The 16597-nt window shown below is 45.1% G+C and overlaps 1 protein-coding gene across 3 annotated transcripts in view; it reads right to left on the bottom strand.

The window, feature by feature from the left end:
- Positions 1-16597, bottom strand: part of LOC126161504 (disks large 1 tumor suppressor protein) — a 935475-nt gene that overhangs the window by 531676 nt on the left and 387202 nt on the right. For all 3 annotated transcript variants that reach the window (XM_049917405.1, XM_049917407.1, XM_049917406.1), the window contains one exon: positions 13495-13716. In XM_049917405.1, coding sequence (XP_049773362.1) covers positions 13495-13716 — 222 coding nt within the window. The remainder of the gene's footprint in view (positions 1-13494; positions 13717-16597) is intronic.

The raw sequence follows: 16597 nt of genomic DNA, 5'->3' as shown, positions 1-16597 counted from the left end.
GGACCTTACTTACACATCAATATCTCTTTAAAAATTATTTTGTAAGTAAAACTCAACTGCACTCAATAACATTTGCATTTTACAGCTTTTTAGGCTGGGCTTAAAATACCCTCCCCTTGGTAGTACACATTACTGAAAATGTGTTGATGTTGCTAAGAATGTGCTAAAGGATATTTTCATGTTCAAGACCCCACTAACACAGCAGTACCTCTTCAAAAAGTATGTTCGCAATATAAGTCAACAACCATTAACGAAAGTTTTGAGTGGGCATAAGGCCTCCCACCCCCTCCCTCGCTCTCTTTGTAATGTTCGTTAAGCAAAATGCGTTGGTATTGCTACGGTTAATGTCTGCCCATAATTGTCTTTTCGATTATCTATCACCATTATTCTGAAGCGCTATGTGCAGAATTAAACTTACTTTCTGCAGAAAACAAAATGTTTTCACTACGTTTTTTACCATTTCAAGTTCGTGAATCGTGAAACGTAATAGGTCGGCCATAATTCTTTGTTATAAACTCCACATATAGGGCCAAGAAATGTCTACTTTCTTCAGCGCTGCAAATGTCCCGTCATATCCTCGGCAATAACGAAACCGGCACAGACAGACGGGGTGCGTCGCTTTGAGTAAACAAAGAGGCAATCCCGGGAAACCGTGTCTGCGGAGGCTGCTATTGCTGGGGTGCATGAGAGACGTCAGGCTGGCGGGCGTCGGGAAAAACGAGAGATACAGAGCGAGAACGAGAAGCAGCGGCCGTGGATAAATGATGATGGCAGGGGCAGGCCAAAATGGCGCGTCTGATTCCATTTCTCTCCGCGCTGACCGTTACGCGATACATCACAGACGTCACGGCGGTTCTCAAAACCCACCCACAAACACTAGATGGCCGGAGTTATAGTTTCCGGGCGGAATCGTGGGCGGAGCAAACCCGGAGATACAAGGAGTTCCGCAGGCAGATCGATGGTTCAACAGTTCGTAAAGTATTTGGCAAATTTTGAAGAAAACAAACTAAATAGTGCTTGACGGCATTACTGGGAATGGAACGTGTCTGGATGCTCGGACATTAGCATTTGGCGGCAAATGCCGCTATTTAAGATCAGGTAGGCATAACAGGTTTGGCTGCGCATGTGCAGTCAAATGGGAACGTGAGGCTGACGTAACTAGTGCTGTTCTTGAACACAACTTGAACTGCTCGATTAATTTATGTCACAGCTCGGGAAATCTCGAGTTTCCGATCGCCCGGCGGTCTAGCGACTTCTGACGGTACTGTCTCCACTACTGTAATATATTCCAGAGATCGCAATTTGTTTCCGTCCTATGCAATAAACAGTATATACAAACAGTACAATAAGAAAACAATTTTAATTATGAAACACGTACTGCTGCATATTCTAGGATGCACGTCGTGTTTTTAAAACAACAACAAAAAATAAGTAAAATATCGCAATCAGCACAGCTGTGGTAATTAGCTTATACGAACATACGATAAGTAAAAGAATAAGAAAGGGAGATCATCCTTTGCCTAATATCTTCTTTCGGTCCTTAGCCATTTTAAGTTTCACAATTACTGCCTTTGATGGATGGATTACTACATAGACGCTGGCATCATTAGCCTTTTCTGTACGAATCCTTTCAATACAGATTACAATTTTTTTCGTAGAAACTTGGACATCTTTTCCCACCTGGTGTCTGTAATGGCCTCTCACTGCCTGTGCTTCGTCGTCTTTACGAAATCTCATCGTACGAACAGTGTAATTTCGTCGAAGCTCCTTTGATAATCATGTGTCTCCAGAATGAGATTTTCACTCTGCAGCGGAGTGTGCGCTGATATGATACTTCCTGGCAGATGAAAACTGTATGCCGGACCGAGACTCGAGCTCGGGACCTTTGCCTTTCGCGGGCAAGTGCTCTACCAACTGACCTACCCAAGCATGACTCACGCCCCCCGCCCCAATCATATGTCTCCTGCCAGACGATGGTGCTGTGCAGTGCCTCGTATGACTCTTCCTACACGACGACGATGTCAACTTGTTCAGGTTCATGATCTCCCTAGTACTAACGCCTCTAGCCAAAAGACCTCTTCCCCCACAAAACTTCCGGTTCTCGTACATGTTTACCACTTCGGCTATCCAGTTACGCCTCCGGCACCGACCAAATCTTCCGTATGTCGCAGAGTTGTAACCATCAATAGTGTAGCCCGCCCGGTTAGCTGTGCGGTCTAACGCACGGTTTTCCGGATTGGGAAGGAGCGCCTGGTCCCCGGCACGAATCCGCCCGGCGGACTTGTGTCGAGGTCCGGTGAGCCGGCCAGTCTGTGGATGGCTTTTAGGCGGTTTTCCATCTGCCTCGGCGAATGCGGGCTGGTTCCCCTTATTCCGTCTCGGCTACAATATGTCGGCGATTGCTGCGCAAACAAGCTCTGCACGTACGCGTACTCCACCATTACTCTACCAAACAAACATAGGGGTTATACTCGTCTGGTGTGAGACGTTCCCTGGGGCGGGAAGGGGGGGGGGGGCGCTTCCACCGGGAGTCGAACCGCACGATAACCCTGAAAGAGTGGTTCGGTGTAGGGGCGGCGGAGGGGTGAAGTGGACTGCGGTAGTAGTCGTGGGGTTGTGGATCACTGCGGCCGCGGCGGGGACGGAGCCTCTCCGTCGTTTCTAGGCCGCCGGTTAACATACAATACAATCAATAGTGTATCATGCATGCCTCGACGGGCTAAAATGACCATAAAATGCTTCTCTCTCCCAGTGCCGGAGTCACGAGATGTGCCAGCGCATGGGTTGTGGATTCAGTGACATATGGAACTTTGGTCGGCCCTGGAGGTCTGCTCGGATAGCGAAAGTTATTAAGGCGACCGCTCGCGATAAGCGGGAAATCCGGATTCGAGTACCGATCCGGCACAAATTTCCATCAGTCACAAAAAGCTGACGTCAATCCGGATTCGTAAAATGCAGATCAGTTTCGTAATATCTTTGAATGTCGCACGTAATTTAATCTGTGTTTGCGATATTCAGTTGCCAGCTAACGGTGGACTAAGAAGCGGAAGGTCGTTTCGTGACCAAATACACATTCTGCAGAACATCAGGAAAGTTTGTTCTATTTAGTATCCTTATCGACGTATCGCTATGCGTTAGACAGTAATACCCGTTTGTAATAGCTATATTCACTGAGACCCGCCATGGTAGCCGAGAGCGCTAACGCGCTGCTTCCTGGGCTCGGGTAGGCGCGCCGGCGCTGAGTCGAATCCGCCCGGCGGATTAACGACGAGGGCCGGTGTGCTGGCCAGCCTGGATGTGGTTTTTAGGCGGTTTTCCACATCCCGCTAGGTGAATACCGAGCTGGTCCACACGTTCCGCCTCAATTACACGCGTCGCAGACATTTGAAACACGTTCGCACTATTTCACGATTTACACTAGAAGCACACAGTTGGGGTACACTGATTCCCTCCCAGGGGGTACGGAGTGGCGGCAGGAAGGGCATTCGACCACCTCTAAAACTAACCTTGCCAAATCCGTTCCAACCACGTCGACCCTGCGATCGCTGCGGGACTATGGCGTAAGCAAAAGGAAGAAAGAAAGAAAGTAATCGCTATATTCACTCCGAATTGCCTTGTTCATTATGTATAACTTTACAATACTCTCCGCAGTGTACAACCAGATAGGTGTGCACGTAATCAGGCCAGACACAGGCAAGGGGATCCACGTCTCCAATACGAGCGCGCCTAATGCAACACCAATTTTCCGGTTGATGACTGCTTTATGCTAGGAGAAGTTTTAATACTCGGATGCACGATATGAAGTCGGCCACGCATTTCGCTGACACGCAGCGCAGTCCGCAGCGTACCCGAGGGGATTTTACGTACGCAGCTCTTCCGCCCACATTCGCGACCGGCGCTCGGACATCTCGTTTTACGAGAAGCACCAGCACCGGCGGCCGCTTTTACTGCTGCGGGCCAAATATTACTGGCCGCTGGTTCCGGCTGTATGCCAGAGGTCATTGTTTAGTATTCAGCTGACGAGGTCAGCTTCCCCACCTCACTAGGTCCAGCATATCCTCTTCCACGCTCACCCGAAGGATGGATCTCCTACTCTACTCACAAATCGGCAGTTCATAGAATAACATGTCGATTTTAGTTCATGAGAGAGTCCGGTAAAAAGCAATACATTTTATTTTAATTACGGTACTTATTTCGGGGTAACGCCACTGCAGAATTTCCAAAAAAATCATTTTTTTTATTGGCTTACAAAATGGTTTGAACCTTCTAAAATATGAAGCAAGAAGTATAATCTTTGAAAAAATTTGTTCTATGAAATTCTGAGTGCTCCTCTAGTGCCTCGGACGACATGAAACGGCATACCCGTGTCAACTCGATACCCCGGTAGTGCTTAGGTATACACTACTGGCCATTAAAACTGCTACACCAAGAAGAAATCCAGATGATAAACGGCTATTCATTCGACTAATATATTATACTAGAACTGACATGTGATTACATTTTCACGCAATTTTGGTGCATAGATCCTGAGAAATCAGTACCCAGAACTACCACCTCTGGCCATAATAACGGCCTTGATACACCTGGGCATTGAGTTAAACATAGCTTGGCTGCCGTGTACAGGTACAGCTGCCCATGCTGCTTCAACACGATACCACAGTTCATCAAGAGTAGTGACTGCCGTATTGTGACGAGCCAGTTGCTCGGCCACCATTGACCAGACGTTTTCAATTGGTGACAGATCTGGAGAATGTACTGGCCAGGGCAGCAGTCGAACATTTTCTGTATACAGAAAGGCCAGTACAGGAGCTGCAACATGCGGTCGTGCATTATCCTGCTGAAATGTAGGGTTTCGCAGCGATCGAATGGACAGTAGAGCCACGGGTCGTAACACATCCGAAATGTCACGTCCACTGTTCAAAGTGCTGCAATGCGAACAAGAGGTGACCGAGACGTGTCACGCCGGGTGATACGCCAGTATGGCGATGACGAATACACGCTTCCAATGTGCGTTCACCACGATGTAGCCAAACACAGATGCGACCATCGTGATACTGTACACAGAACCTGGATTCATCCGAAAAAATGACGTTTCGCCATTCGTGCACCCAGGTTCGTCGTTGAGTACCCCATCGCAGGCGCTCATGTCTGTGATGCAGGGTCAAGGATAACCTCGTCGAACTGTTCTTGCAGATGGTTGTTGTCTTGCAAACGTCCCCATCTGTTGATTCAGGGATCGAGACGTGGCTGCACGATCCGTTACCGCCATGCGGATAAGATGCCTATCATCTCGACTGCTAGTGATGCAAGGCCGTTGGGATCCAGCACGGCGTTCCGTATTACCATCCTGAACCCACCGTTTCTATATTCTGCTAACAGTCATTGGATCTCGACCAACGCGAGCAGCAATGTCGCGATACGATAAACCGCAATCGCGATATGCTACAATCCGACCTTTAGCAAAGTCGGAAACGTGATGGTACGCATTTCTCCTCCTTACACGATGCATCACAACAACGTTTCACCAGGCAACGCCTGTCAACTGCTGTTTGTGTATGAGAAATAGGTTGGAAACTTTCGTCGTGTCAGCACCTTGTGTGAATGCTCTGAAAAGCTAATCATTTGCATATCACAGCATCTTCTTCCTGTCGGTTAAATTTCGCGTCTGTAGCACGTCATCTTCGTGGTGTAGCAATTTTAATGGCCAGTAGTGTAGTTAGAAGCATTTCAAAACAATAACACGTTAGCTTGGCACCAGCAAGTGTCAGTACGCGTACGAAATAAAAAATCTTCGAATCTTGATTTCGTGTGCAGTACTGAATTTAGATAGTTTATCATCTTATACGAGAGTTGGAACTTAAATAGTGGCAACTATTTATTCACAACCGATACAAAAGAGTTACATGTTTTCACCTGTTACTCTCCTTCAACCAGCGTTGTGTAGAACCCGTTGCCAGCGATGTGTAAGTCGCAGTATACCGATAGCAGAGCCTGTTCTGTTGATGGTGCGAATGGAGCGATCTACTGCCTGTCGAATCTCTGGAACAGTTCTGAAGCGAATGCCACGAAGTTGTTCCTTCATCTTCGGAATCAGATCAAAGTCACAAGGACTCAAGTCCGGGGAGTATGGTGGATGGTACAGTACTTCCCAGTCCCATCGACCGAACAGAGAGCCACAGCTTGCGCTGTATGCGCCTGCGCATTGTCGTACAAAATGATGGTTGGATTGCGCAGAAAGTGTCGCCGCTTCTTTCGCAAAGTTCGTCGCAGGTGATGCTCCAAAGAAGAACAGTAATACTGTGCATTGACGGTCTTCCGTGGAGGAACGTAATTCGTTAGGATAACACCATCACAGTCGTACATGAGAATCACCATAACTTTAAACCGCTCCATTCGCACCATCAACAGAACAGGCTCTGCTAACGGTTTACTACACCTTCCACATCGCTGGTAACGGGTTCTACACAACGCTCGTGAGTACTCTGACGGACAGTAACAGGTGCAAACATGTAACTCTTTTGTATCGGTTGTGAATAAATAGTTGCCACTATTTAAGTTCCAACTCTCGTAGTATACAGTTTTGCCTTTCAAGTAAAAATTAGTGGTAAGAAAGTGTACTCGAGAAGAAAATGTATGAAATCATCGTATCCAACGCGGCGTCGAAGCAGTACGTCATCAAAGCGTCCAAAGAATAGATATGATGCTGAGAGCAATTCTGAAGGATTCAGTGCCTCTGTTAAGAAACTGAAAGGGAGTGACCACGATTATGATGTGAGTTATGGATTGAGCCATTGGATTATAAATTTTCTTGCCGTGTTCTTTGTTATTTCTCAACACGTGAAACGTAAAACGTGCAATGCGACCTCACGTTGCAAGACCGAAGTCCTCGAGGTTTGGGCTTCACAGTGATTATTGCTTGCCCAAATTGCCCAGAAGTTGTTATAACAAGTAGTAAGTTTATACCGAATAGATACGAAATCAACCGTCGAATCGCCCTAGCACTACGCCTGCTTGGAGTGGGGCAAAACTGAATTGTAAAAATGTGTGCGTTCACGGAATTGCCCAGACCGATATTTCAGTCGTTCAATGACAAACTAGTGGATATGATTTCGATCGCAACGGCAACAGTACGACAGACCAGTCTTGGGATGGCAGATTAATGGTAAGTACACTCCTGGAAATGGAAAAAAAGAACACATTGACACCGGTGTGTCAGACCCACCATACTTGCTCCGGACACTGCGAGAGGGCTGTACAAGCAGTGATCACACGCACGGCACAGCGGACACACCAGGAACCGCGGTGTTGGCCGTCGAATGGCGCTAGCTGCGCAGCATTTGTGCACCGCCGCCGTCAGTGTCAGCTAGTTTGCCGTGGCATACGGAGCTCCATCGCAGTCTTTAACACTGGTAGCATGCCGCGACAGCGTGGACATGAACCGTATGTGCAGTTGACGGACTTTGAGCGAGGGCGTATAGTGGGCATGCGGGAGGCCGGGTGGACGTACCGCCGAATTGCTCAACACGTGGGGCGTGAAGTCTCCACAGTACATCGATGTTGTCGCCAATGGTCGGCGGAAGGTGCACGTGCCCGTCGACCTGGGACCGGACCGCAGCGACGCACGGATGCACGCCAAGACCGTAGGATCCTACGCAGTGCCGTAGGGGACCGCACCGCCACTTCCCAGCAAATTAGGGACACTGTTGCTCCTGGGGTATCGGCGAGGACCATTCGCAACCGTCTCCATGAAGCTGGGCTACGGTCCCGCACACCGTTAGGCCGTCTTCCGCTCACGCCCCAACATCGTGCAGCCCGCCTCCAGTGGTGTCGCGACAGGCGTGAATGGAGGGACGAATGGAGACGTGTCGTCTTCAGCGATGAGAGTCGCTTCTGCCTTGGTGCCAATGATGGTCGTATGCGTGTTTGGCGCCGTGCAGGTGAGCGCCACAATCAGGTCTGCATACGACCGAGGCACACAGGGCCAACACCCGGCATCATGGTGTGGGGAGCGATCTCCTACACTGGCCGTACACCACTGGTGATCGTCGAGGGGACACTGAATAGTGCACGGTACATCCAAACCGTCATCGAACCCATCGTTCTACCATTCCTAGACCGGCAAGGGAACTTGCTGATCCAACAGGACAATGCACGTCCACATGTATCCCGTGCCATCCAACGTGCTCTAGAAGTTGTAAGTCAACTACCCTGGCCAGCAAGATCTCCGGATCTGTCCCCCATTGAGCATGTTTGGGACTGGATGAAGCGTCGTCTCACGCGGTCTGCACGTCCAGCACGAACGCTGGTCCAACTGAGGCGCCAGGTGGAAATGGCATGGCAAGCCGTTCCACAGGACTACATCCAGCATCTCTACGATCGTCTCCATGGAAGAATAGCAGCCTGCATTGCTGCGAAAGGTGGATATACACTGTACTAGTGCCGACATTGTGCATGCTCTGTTGCCTGTGTCTAAGTGCCTGTGGTTCTGTCAGTGTGATCATGTGATGTATCTGACCGCAGGAATGTGTCAATAAAGTTTCCCCTTCCTGGGACAATGAATTCACGGTGTTCTTATTTCAATTTCCAGGAGTGTATTTTCTAAAATTAGAATTTATTCATTTGTTCATGTCCATAATACATAACAAAACTTCAAATGCGTTTTTCTCGCAATATGACGTTTCAAAACGGCACCCAGCATAACTCCAACAGTTTTTAATCTTTTTATTTGTAAATTTAACCACAACTTTAAAATAACATTTCAAAGTGAACCACGTGGGAGAGTTTCGATTAGTTAATTTCAACAATATTTATTAATAAATGACTGTCCGTTTTGGTGAAAACTGAACGATTTTATTCAAACACTCGCCAATTAGACAAAAATCAATATTTTTAAAATCCATTATGTGGTTCTCTAGCTACACTCAAGTAGATTACATAGATTTTTTTTCTTTTTTGCAGATTCAAATTGGCACCAGTTACAATGCGTGACACAGATCGCCTCAAATTCAACATGCCTCGGGAGAATTGTTACGACATCCCATTCTGTAATATTTTCGGACAAAATATTTTTGTAATATACTTAAATACATGCTCAATAACTACCCCAACTATTATTCCTTTATTACCTTTCCTCCCACCCAAAATAAGTCAATGAAACGCTTTTTTAGGTGGTTACAGTGGTGTTACCCCTTATCATAGTCTCATTTGACAATACCGATTAGCCAGCGAGATCTCAGTTATTTCTTCCCACCCGAGAAGTTGCTTTAGTAAAGCTCTGCAAAATACTCCGTTATGGTGGTTACTAACTTCTTGTATGTTGAAAATTTTTTTGCCATCAAGCCAAATTAGAGAATACGTATATGTCACCTGAGACTAAATCAGACGAAAATACAGAACTGAAAGCGGAGTTAGACAAGGAGGTTACGTACCAGCACATCTTGTTGTCAACCGATTTTCGGTGGTCCAATAACCCCATCATACAATCCCAGGTGTTACGCTAGTTAATTACTGTCACTAATGTACTGTGTGTTATGACAGTAATTTTGAGGACTGGATATGTGACGAACCTACTACGTTTACAACTTCAGATGATTTAATGAGTTACGGGAGTCTACGCCAAGTGTACCCATTTCGATGGGTTGGCTTCACAGCCAAAACCGCGCACTGACGGAAACAAAACCAAGGCGTGTGTGTTAATCCATCCAATGGTAGCCATTGTGGTACCGAGAGGAGGGTAGTCAGTCTGATGAACGCTGATTGGAATGTCAGCGAAAACGTCCACAGTTTTATTAAATATAACATGAAATCACATACTGGATTGTAAGACGTACTGAGGGACAGGTACAGACTCTGAGCACAATTTAGTAATGATGAAGAGTAAACTGAAGTTTAAGAGAGTCGTCAGGAGGAATCAGTGTGGAAAGGAGTGGGATACAGAAGTACTAAGCAATGATAATGTGCCTTTGAAATCCCTGAGCCTGCAGATTCTGCGATAAAGAATACCGCTGCGATAAAGAATACCACAACAGACAGTTCACTTGAAGAAAACTGGACACTTCTATGGAGGGCAGTCATAAAACTTGGACAGACAAATGTAGGTACAAAGAAGGTAACTGGTAAAGAAAGCTTTAGTATCAGGAGAAATACTTCAATTGATCGACAAAAGATAAGAGTAAAAAGCGCTCAGAAACAATCAAGAATAAGTGACTTAGGAATGACGTAAAGAACTAGTGCAGGAAAGCTAAGGCGAAATGGCTGCAGGAAGAATTCAAAAATAAAATGGTCGTCGGAAAGACACAAAAGTGAAACCAAAATCAGGTGAAATTAAAGGAGAGGGGTAAACGTTCACAGTGTAGGAGAAATTCCACGATTAAACATAGATAAGAGAGCAAGTAGGTGGAAAAAAATAAACTGTTAGTCTCTAACAGGGGGAGGAACTGTCTGCTGACGCGATAGAATAAGAAGTGGAAATTGATTCTCAAGACGGTATTATAGTTAGAGTTTGACAGTTTTGGAAGCCTTGCAATCAAATAAAGCGCAAGGCATAGATAACATCAATTCGGAATTTCTTAAATCAGTGGGGGGAAACTTCAACCAAACTGCGACGCAGCTTAATGTGCAGAATCTGTGAGACTCGAGACATACCATCAGACTTTCTGAAAAACGCCATTTACAAAGTTCCGAAGATAGTAAGGGCAGCTTAAAAGCTCATGCATCCAAGTCGTTGACATGAGTAATATACAGAATAATGGGGAAGAAACTGAGGATGTGTTAGATGACGATCAGTTTCGCTTTAGGAAAGGTAAAGGCACCAGATATGCAGTTCTGACCTGATAAGACTTAAGAAAAATCGAGAAACGGTCAAAAGATTTGTCGATCCAGAAATTGTATTCGAAAATTTAAAGTGGTGCAAGATATTCGGAATTCTCTGAAAAATAGGCATACGCTATTGAGAACGACGGGTAATATACAATATGCGTAGGAACCAAGAAGGAACAATAAGAATGGAAGACCAACAACGAAGTGCTCGGATTAGAAAGGTTATAAGACAAGAATGCAGTCTTCCTCCCCTATCGTTCAATCTGTATATCGGAGAAGCAATAACTCAAATAAAAGAAAAGTTTCAAGAGTTGGATTAAAATTCAAGGTAAAAGGATGTACATGATGAGATTCGATGATGACATTGGTGAAAGCGAGGAATAACCTGAGAACACGCTGAATGGACTGAAGAGTCTACTGAATACAGAGTACGGACTGGGGTAAACCGAAGAAAGATAAAGAGCAGCAGAAATTGGATTAATGAGCAGCTTACTATCGAAATATGTGAACATGAACTAGATGATGTACAGGAATTCTGCTGTATTGGAAGCAAAATAACGTATAATGGACGAAGCAAGGAGGACATAAATAGCAGACTAGCGCAAGCAAAGAGGGCATTCCTGGCCAAAAGATGTCAACTAGCATCAAACACTGGCCTTAATTTGATGAAGGCATTTCTTACAATGTACGTCTGGAGCACAGTATTGCATGGTAATGAAACATAGGCTGCGAGAAAGCTGGAAAGGAAGAGAATCGAAGCTTTTAGGGCGTGTTATTATGGAAGGGTATTGGAAATTAAGTAAAAATATAAGAAATGAGGAAGTCCTCCGCTGAATCGGAGAGAAAAGGAGTACATGGTAATCACAGAGGAGAAAAAGGGGAAGGGTGTTAGGATATGAGTTTAGACATCAAGGAATAATTTGAATAGTACTACAGTACTGAGAGCTTTATACACTACTGGCCATTAAAATTTTTACACCACGAAGATGACGTGCTACAGTCGCGAAATTTAACCGAGGGGAAGAGGATGCTGTGATATGCAAATCATTAGCTTTCCAGAGCATTCGCACAAGGTTGGCGCCGGTGGCGACACCTACAACGTGCTGACATGAGGAAGGTTTCCAACCCATTTCTCATACACAAACATCAGCTGAATTCTCATACACAAACAGCAGTTGACCGGCGTTGCCTGGTGAAACGTTGTTGTGATGCCTCGTGTAAGGAAGAGAAATGCGTACCATCACGTTTCCGACTTGAATAAAGGTCGGATTGTAGCCTATCGCGATTGCAGTTTATCGTATCGCGACATTGCTCCTCGCGTTGGTCGTGATCCAATGACTGTTAGCAGAATATGGAATAGGTGGGTTCAGGATGGTAATACGGAACGCCGTGCTGGATCCCAACGGCCTTGCATCACTAGCAGTCGAGATGACAGGCATCTTATCCGCAGCCACGTCTCGATCCCTGAGTCAACAGTTGGGTACGTTTGCAAGAAAACAACCTCATGCACGAACAGTTCGGCGATGTTTGCAGCAGCATGGACTATCAGCTCGGAGACCATTGCTGCGGTTACTCTTGACGCTGCATCACAGACAGGAGCGCCTGCGATGGTGTACTCAACGACGAACCTGGGTGCACGAATGGCAAAACGTCATTTTTTTCGGATGAATCCAGTTTCTGTTTAAGGCACCATGATGGTCGCATCCGTGTTTGGCGACATCGCGGTGAACGCACATTGGAAGCGTGTATTCGTCATCGCCATACTGGCATATTACCTGGCGTGATGGTACGGGATGCCATTGGTTACACGTCTCGGTCGCCTGTTGTTCGCATTGATGGCACTTTGAACAGTGGACGTGGCATTTCAGATGTGTTACGACCCGTGACTCTACCCTTCATTCGATCCCTGCGAAACCCTAGATTTCAGCAGGATAATGCACGACCGCATGTTTCAGGTCTTGTACGGGCAATTCTGGATACAGAAAATGTTCGACTGCTGCCCTGGCCAGCATATTCTCCAGATCTCTCACCAATTGAAAACGTCTGGTCAATGGTGGCCGAGCAACTGGCTCGTCACAATACGCCAGTCACTACTGTTGATGAACTGTGGTATCGTGTTGAAGCAGCATGGGCAGCTGTACCTGTACATACCATCCAAGCTCTGTTTGACTCAGTGCCCAGGCGTATTAAGGCCGTTATTACGGCCAGAGGTGGTTGTTCTGGTTACTGATTTCTCAGTATCTATGCACCCAAATTGCGTGAAAATGTAATCACATGTCAGTTCTCGTATAATATATTTGTCCAATGTATACCCGTTTATCAACTGCGTTTCTTCTTGGTGTAGCAGTTTTAATGGTCAGTAGTGTAACTAGCAAGTAATTGAGGACGCTTGGTGTATGTGCTACAGGAGAGAAAGTTCGGTGGGTCCCATCAAATCAGTCAAGAGACTGAAGACCCCGAGAACAGCGACAAAGAAGTGTACTATTGGCGCGCCACTAGAAGTCGCAGCATTTTGTAGGCATGTCATCTGGCACTGACGCCAATCCTCAGCTACCGACACGACGTTTACAGTAAAGACTCGGCTACTCGTGCTGCGCATGCGCTCTGGGCAAAGTGCCTCTTCGGCCCTCGGCTCTGGGGATCGCAGCTGCAGCTGGAGGCGTGCGCGGCACTCACCGGCGTGTTCTTGACGGCGACCAGCTTATCGCCGACGAGCAGCCGTCCGTCGACCTGCGCGGCGCCGCCGTCCATGATCTTGGTGACGTAGATGCCGTTGTCGCCCGGGATGTGCTGGTTGCCGATGCCGCCTGCGATGCTGAAGCCCAGCCCCTTGCTGCCCTTCACCAGCTCGATTTCCAGCAGGCGCACGTTGCCCGCCGTCCGTCGCCGCCGCACGTACTGCAACCCCAGTCACACACGAATGTTTTATCACATATTTCTACAATACACTTTGCTAGCTAACTGATCTTACATTGAAGTACCGTAAAATAAGGTTACTTGAGCCCTGGGGATTACTTTGCGCCCCCCCCCCCCAAATACGTTTCGATTTACTGTCAGAGGCAACACAGTTACTCATGCGAGTGCTAGTACTATGATTTTCCGCTAGGTGACAGCAGTGTCTTTAGTCCGGACCAACGAGTTTTTTTTTAGATTAGATTAGATTTACATTCATTCCAATTGATCCATAGTGAGGAGGTCATCCAGGATCTAGAACATGTTAGAAAAACAATAATACTTGAAAAATATTTACAACTCAAACAAATAAACTAATGTACCATTCCACAGGTCCCAAGTGGAATGATCGTCATTTTTTTAAATGAACACTATATGAAAGAATCATTTTACAAACACTAATGCACTGAATTTAAAATAAAATTTTTTTTTATATTTATAAGGTAATAAACGTGTAATAGAACTACTATAATACTTATTTACAATGAACACATTACTGCACCGAAATTGTGCAGACGTTATATTGTACTTATATATATACACACACACACACACACACACACACACACACACACACACACACACACACACACATATATATATATATATATATATATATATATATATATATCAGTTGGTTCTAATGAGATATTCATCACTGGAGTAGAAGGAGTTGGCCACCAATAAATCCTTTACGCTTCTCTTAAACTGAATTTCATTGGCTGTTAAGCTTTTTATGACTGCTGGCAAGTTATTGAAAATGTGTGTTCCTGAATAATGCACACCTTTTTGTAAAAGAGTAAGTGACTTTAAATCCTTGTGAAGATTATTCTTATTTCTAGTATTGATTCCATGAATTGAGCTGTTGGTTTGAAAAAGTGATATATTTTTAATGACAAATTTCATTAAGGAATAAATATATTAGTATCCCTAGTTCCCTGAACAGGATGTTCTTGAGTTCACACCATATATAAGTCTTACTGCACATTTTTGTGCCCGGAAAACTTTAGCTTGCCTTGATGAATTACCCCAAAAACTAATCCCATATGACATTACGGAATGAAAGTAAGCATAGTATGCCAGCTTTTTCATTTTTATATCGCCTATGTCTGACACAATTCGCATTGCAAATAGAGATTTGTTAAGACGCTTCAGCAGTTCAGTGGTGTGTTCCTCCCAGTTGAATTTATTATCAAGCTGTAATCCCCCCTTACAAGTTCTGAACTGCATGTAGTGTGTTTTTTCAAAATTCAATGACAAACAATTGGCTAGGAACCACTGATTAATGTCCACAAATATTTTACTAGCCGATCTTTCAAGACTACACTTGATTTGCTATTTATTGCAATGTTTGTATCATCGGCAAACAAAACGAACTTGGCATCTGGTAATGTTACGGATGAAAGGTCATTGATATACACAAGAAGAAGTAAGGGCCCTAAAATGGAACCTTGTGGGACCCCACATGCAATTAGTTCCCAGTTGGATGATGCCTGATAGCTCAATACATGTCTCTTTTCTGCCGGAGATACAAGATTTGAACCATTTTGCAGCATTTCCTCTTACGTCATAATATTCTAATTTACTTAAAAGTAAATTGTGATTTACACAGTCAAATGTCTTTGACAGATCACAAAATATACCAGTTGCCTGCAATTGCTAAAATGTCAAAGTGGCTAGCACACTTGCAGCAACCAAAGCTAACTTGTCTGCCATGTTTTTATGGTTCTGTGCCTCAATCGGTAAAAACGGAACACACTTTTAGGATCTCTTTTTTGTCCATCAATCTGTCAGACTGTTAAGAACGCCTTTTCCCGTGAACGGGTAGACGTATCAAGTTGAAATACATGCCATGCACTAAGGTCTGTGGTCTCTTGACAATGTAAAAAATGGAAGCTTCTAAGTTAATGTAATCGCAAGATACCGCCATTTATATCACATATTTTGACACTCGCAAACTCTCTCATGAAAACTTATAGGGTACTTCCTGTTTGGCAAGAAGCATGGTTTCATAGCACAATCAAAGAAAAAAAATCCGAAAACTGTAAATATGTAATTATAATTGGTTCAAATCGCTCTGAGCACTATGGGACTTAACAACTGTGGTCATCAGTCCCCTAGAACTTAGAATTACTTAAACCTAACTAATCTAAGGACATCACACACATCCATGCCCGAGGCAGGATTCGAACCTGCGACCGTAGCGGTCGCGCGGTTCCAGACTGAAGCGCCTAGAACCGCACGGCCACAACGGCCGGCATGTAATTATAGGTCTTATCTGTCAGTCCGTCCGTCTCATAAGACCCCTTTTCCTTAGGACCGGGTTGACATATCAAGTTGAAATTTGCGTCATACTAAGACCTACGGACCCTTGACGGCGTAAAAATGGAAAGCTTCTAAGTCAATGCAGTCAAAAGATATGGCCCTTTATGTCATATTTTTGATATTCGCAAATTCAGGTTTCACTCTACAAGAAACGGAACAATCTGAAAACCGCGAATCTGAAATTATAGCACACGAAAAAAAAATGTTGTCATTTCTTATCTGACACTTAGTCTGTTCGACCGTCTGTTACGACCCCATTTTCTCAGGAACGGGTAGACGTGTAAAGTTGAAATTTATGTCATATAATAAATTCTATGGCCCTATGGTGGTATAATAAACGTTAGCATCTAAGACAATGCAATCAAAAGGTACGGTCCTTATGCCACATATTTTGATGCTCGCAGACCCACTCATCAAAACCCATAGCGTACTTGCCGTTCATGTACAATGATGAAATTTGGCGAGACGTAAAGTTTCACAGTACAAGTGACGGAAATAAATC

Source organism: Schistocerca cancellata, chromosome 2 (assembly GCF_023864275.1).
Source record: "Schistocerca cancellata isolate TAMUIC-IGC-003103 chromosome 2, iqSchCanc2.1, whole genome shotgun sequence".
NCBI classification, from domain to species: Eukaryota; Metazoa; Arthropoda; class Insecta; order Orthoptera; family Acrididae; genus Schistocerca; species Schistocerca cancellata.
The sequence above is the reverse complement of the archived record's forward strand: the minus strand, read 5'-3'. Positions and strand labels throughout refer to the sequence as shown.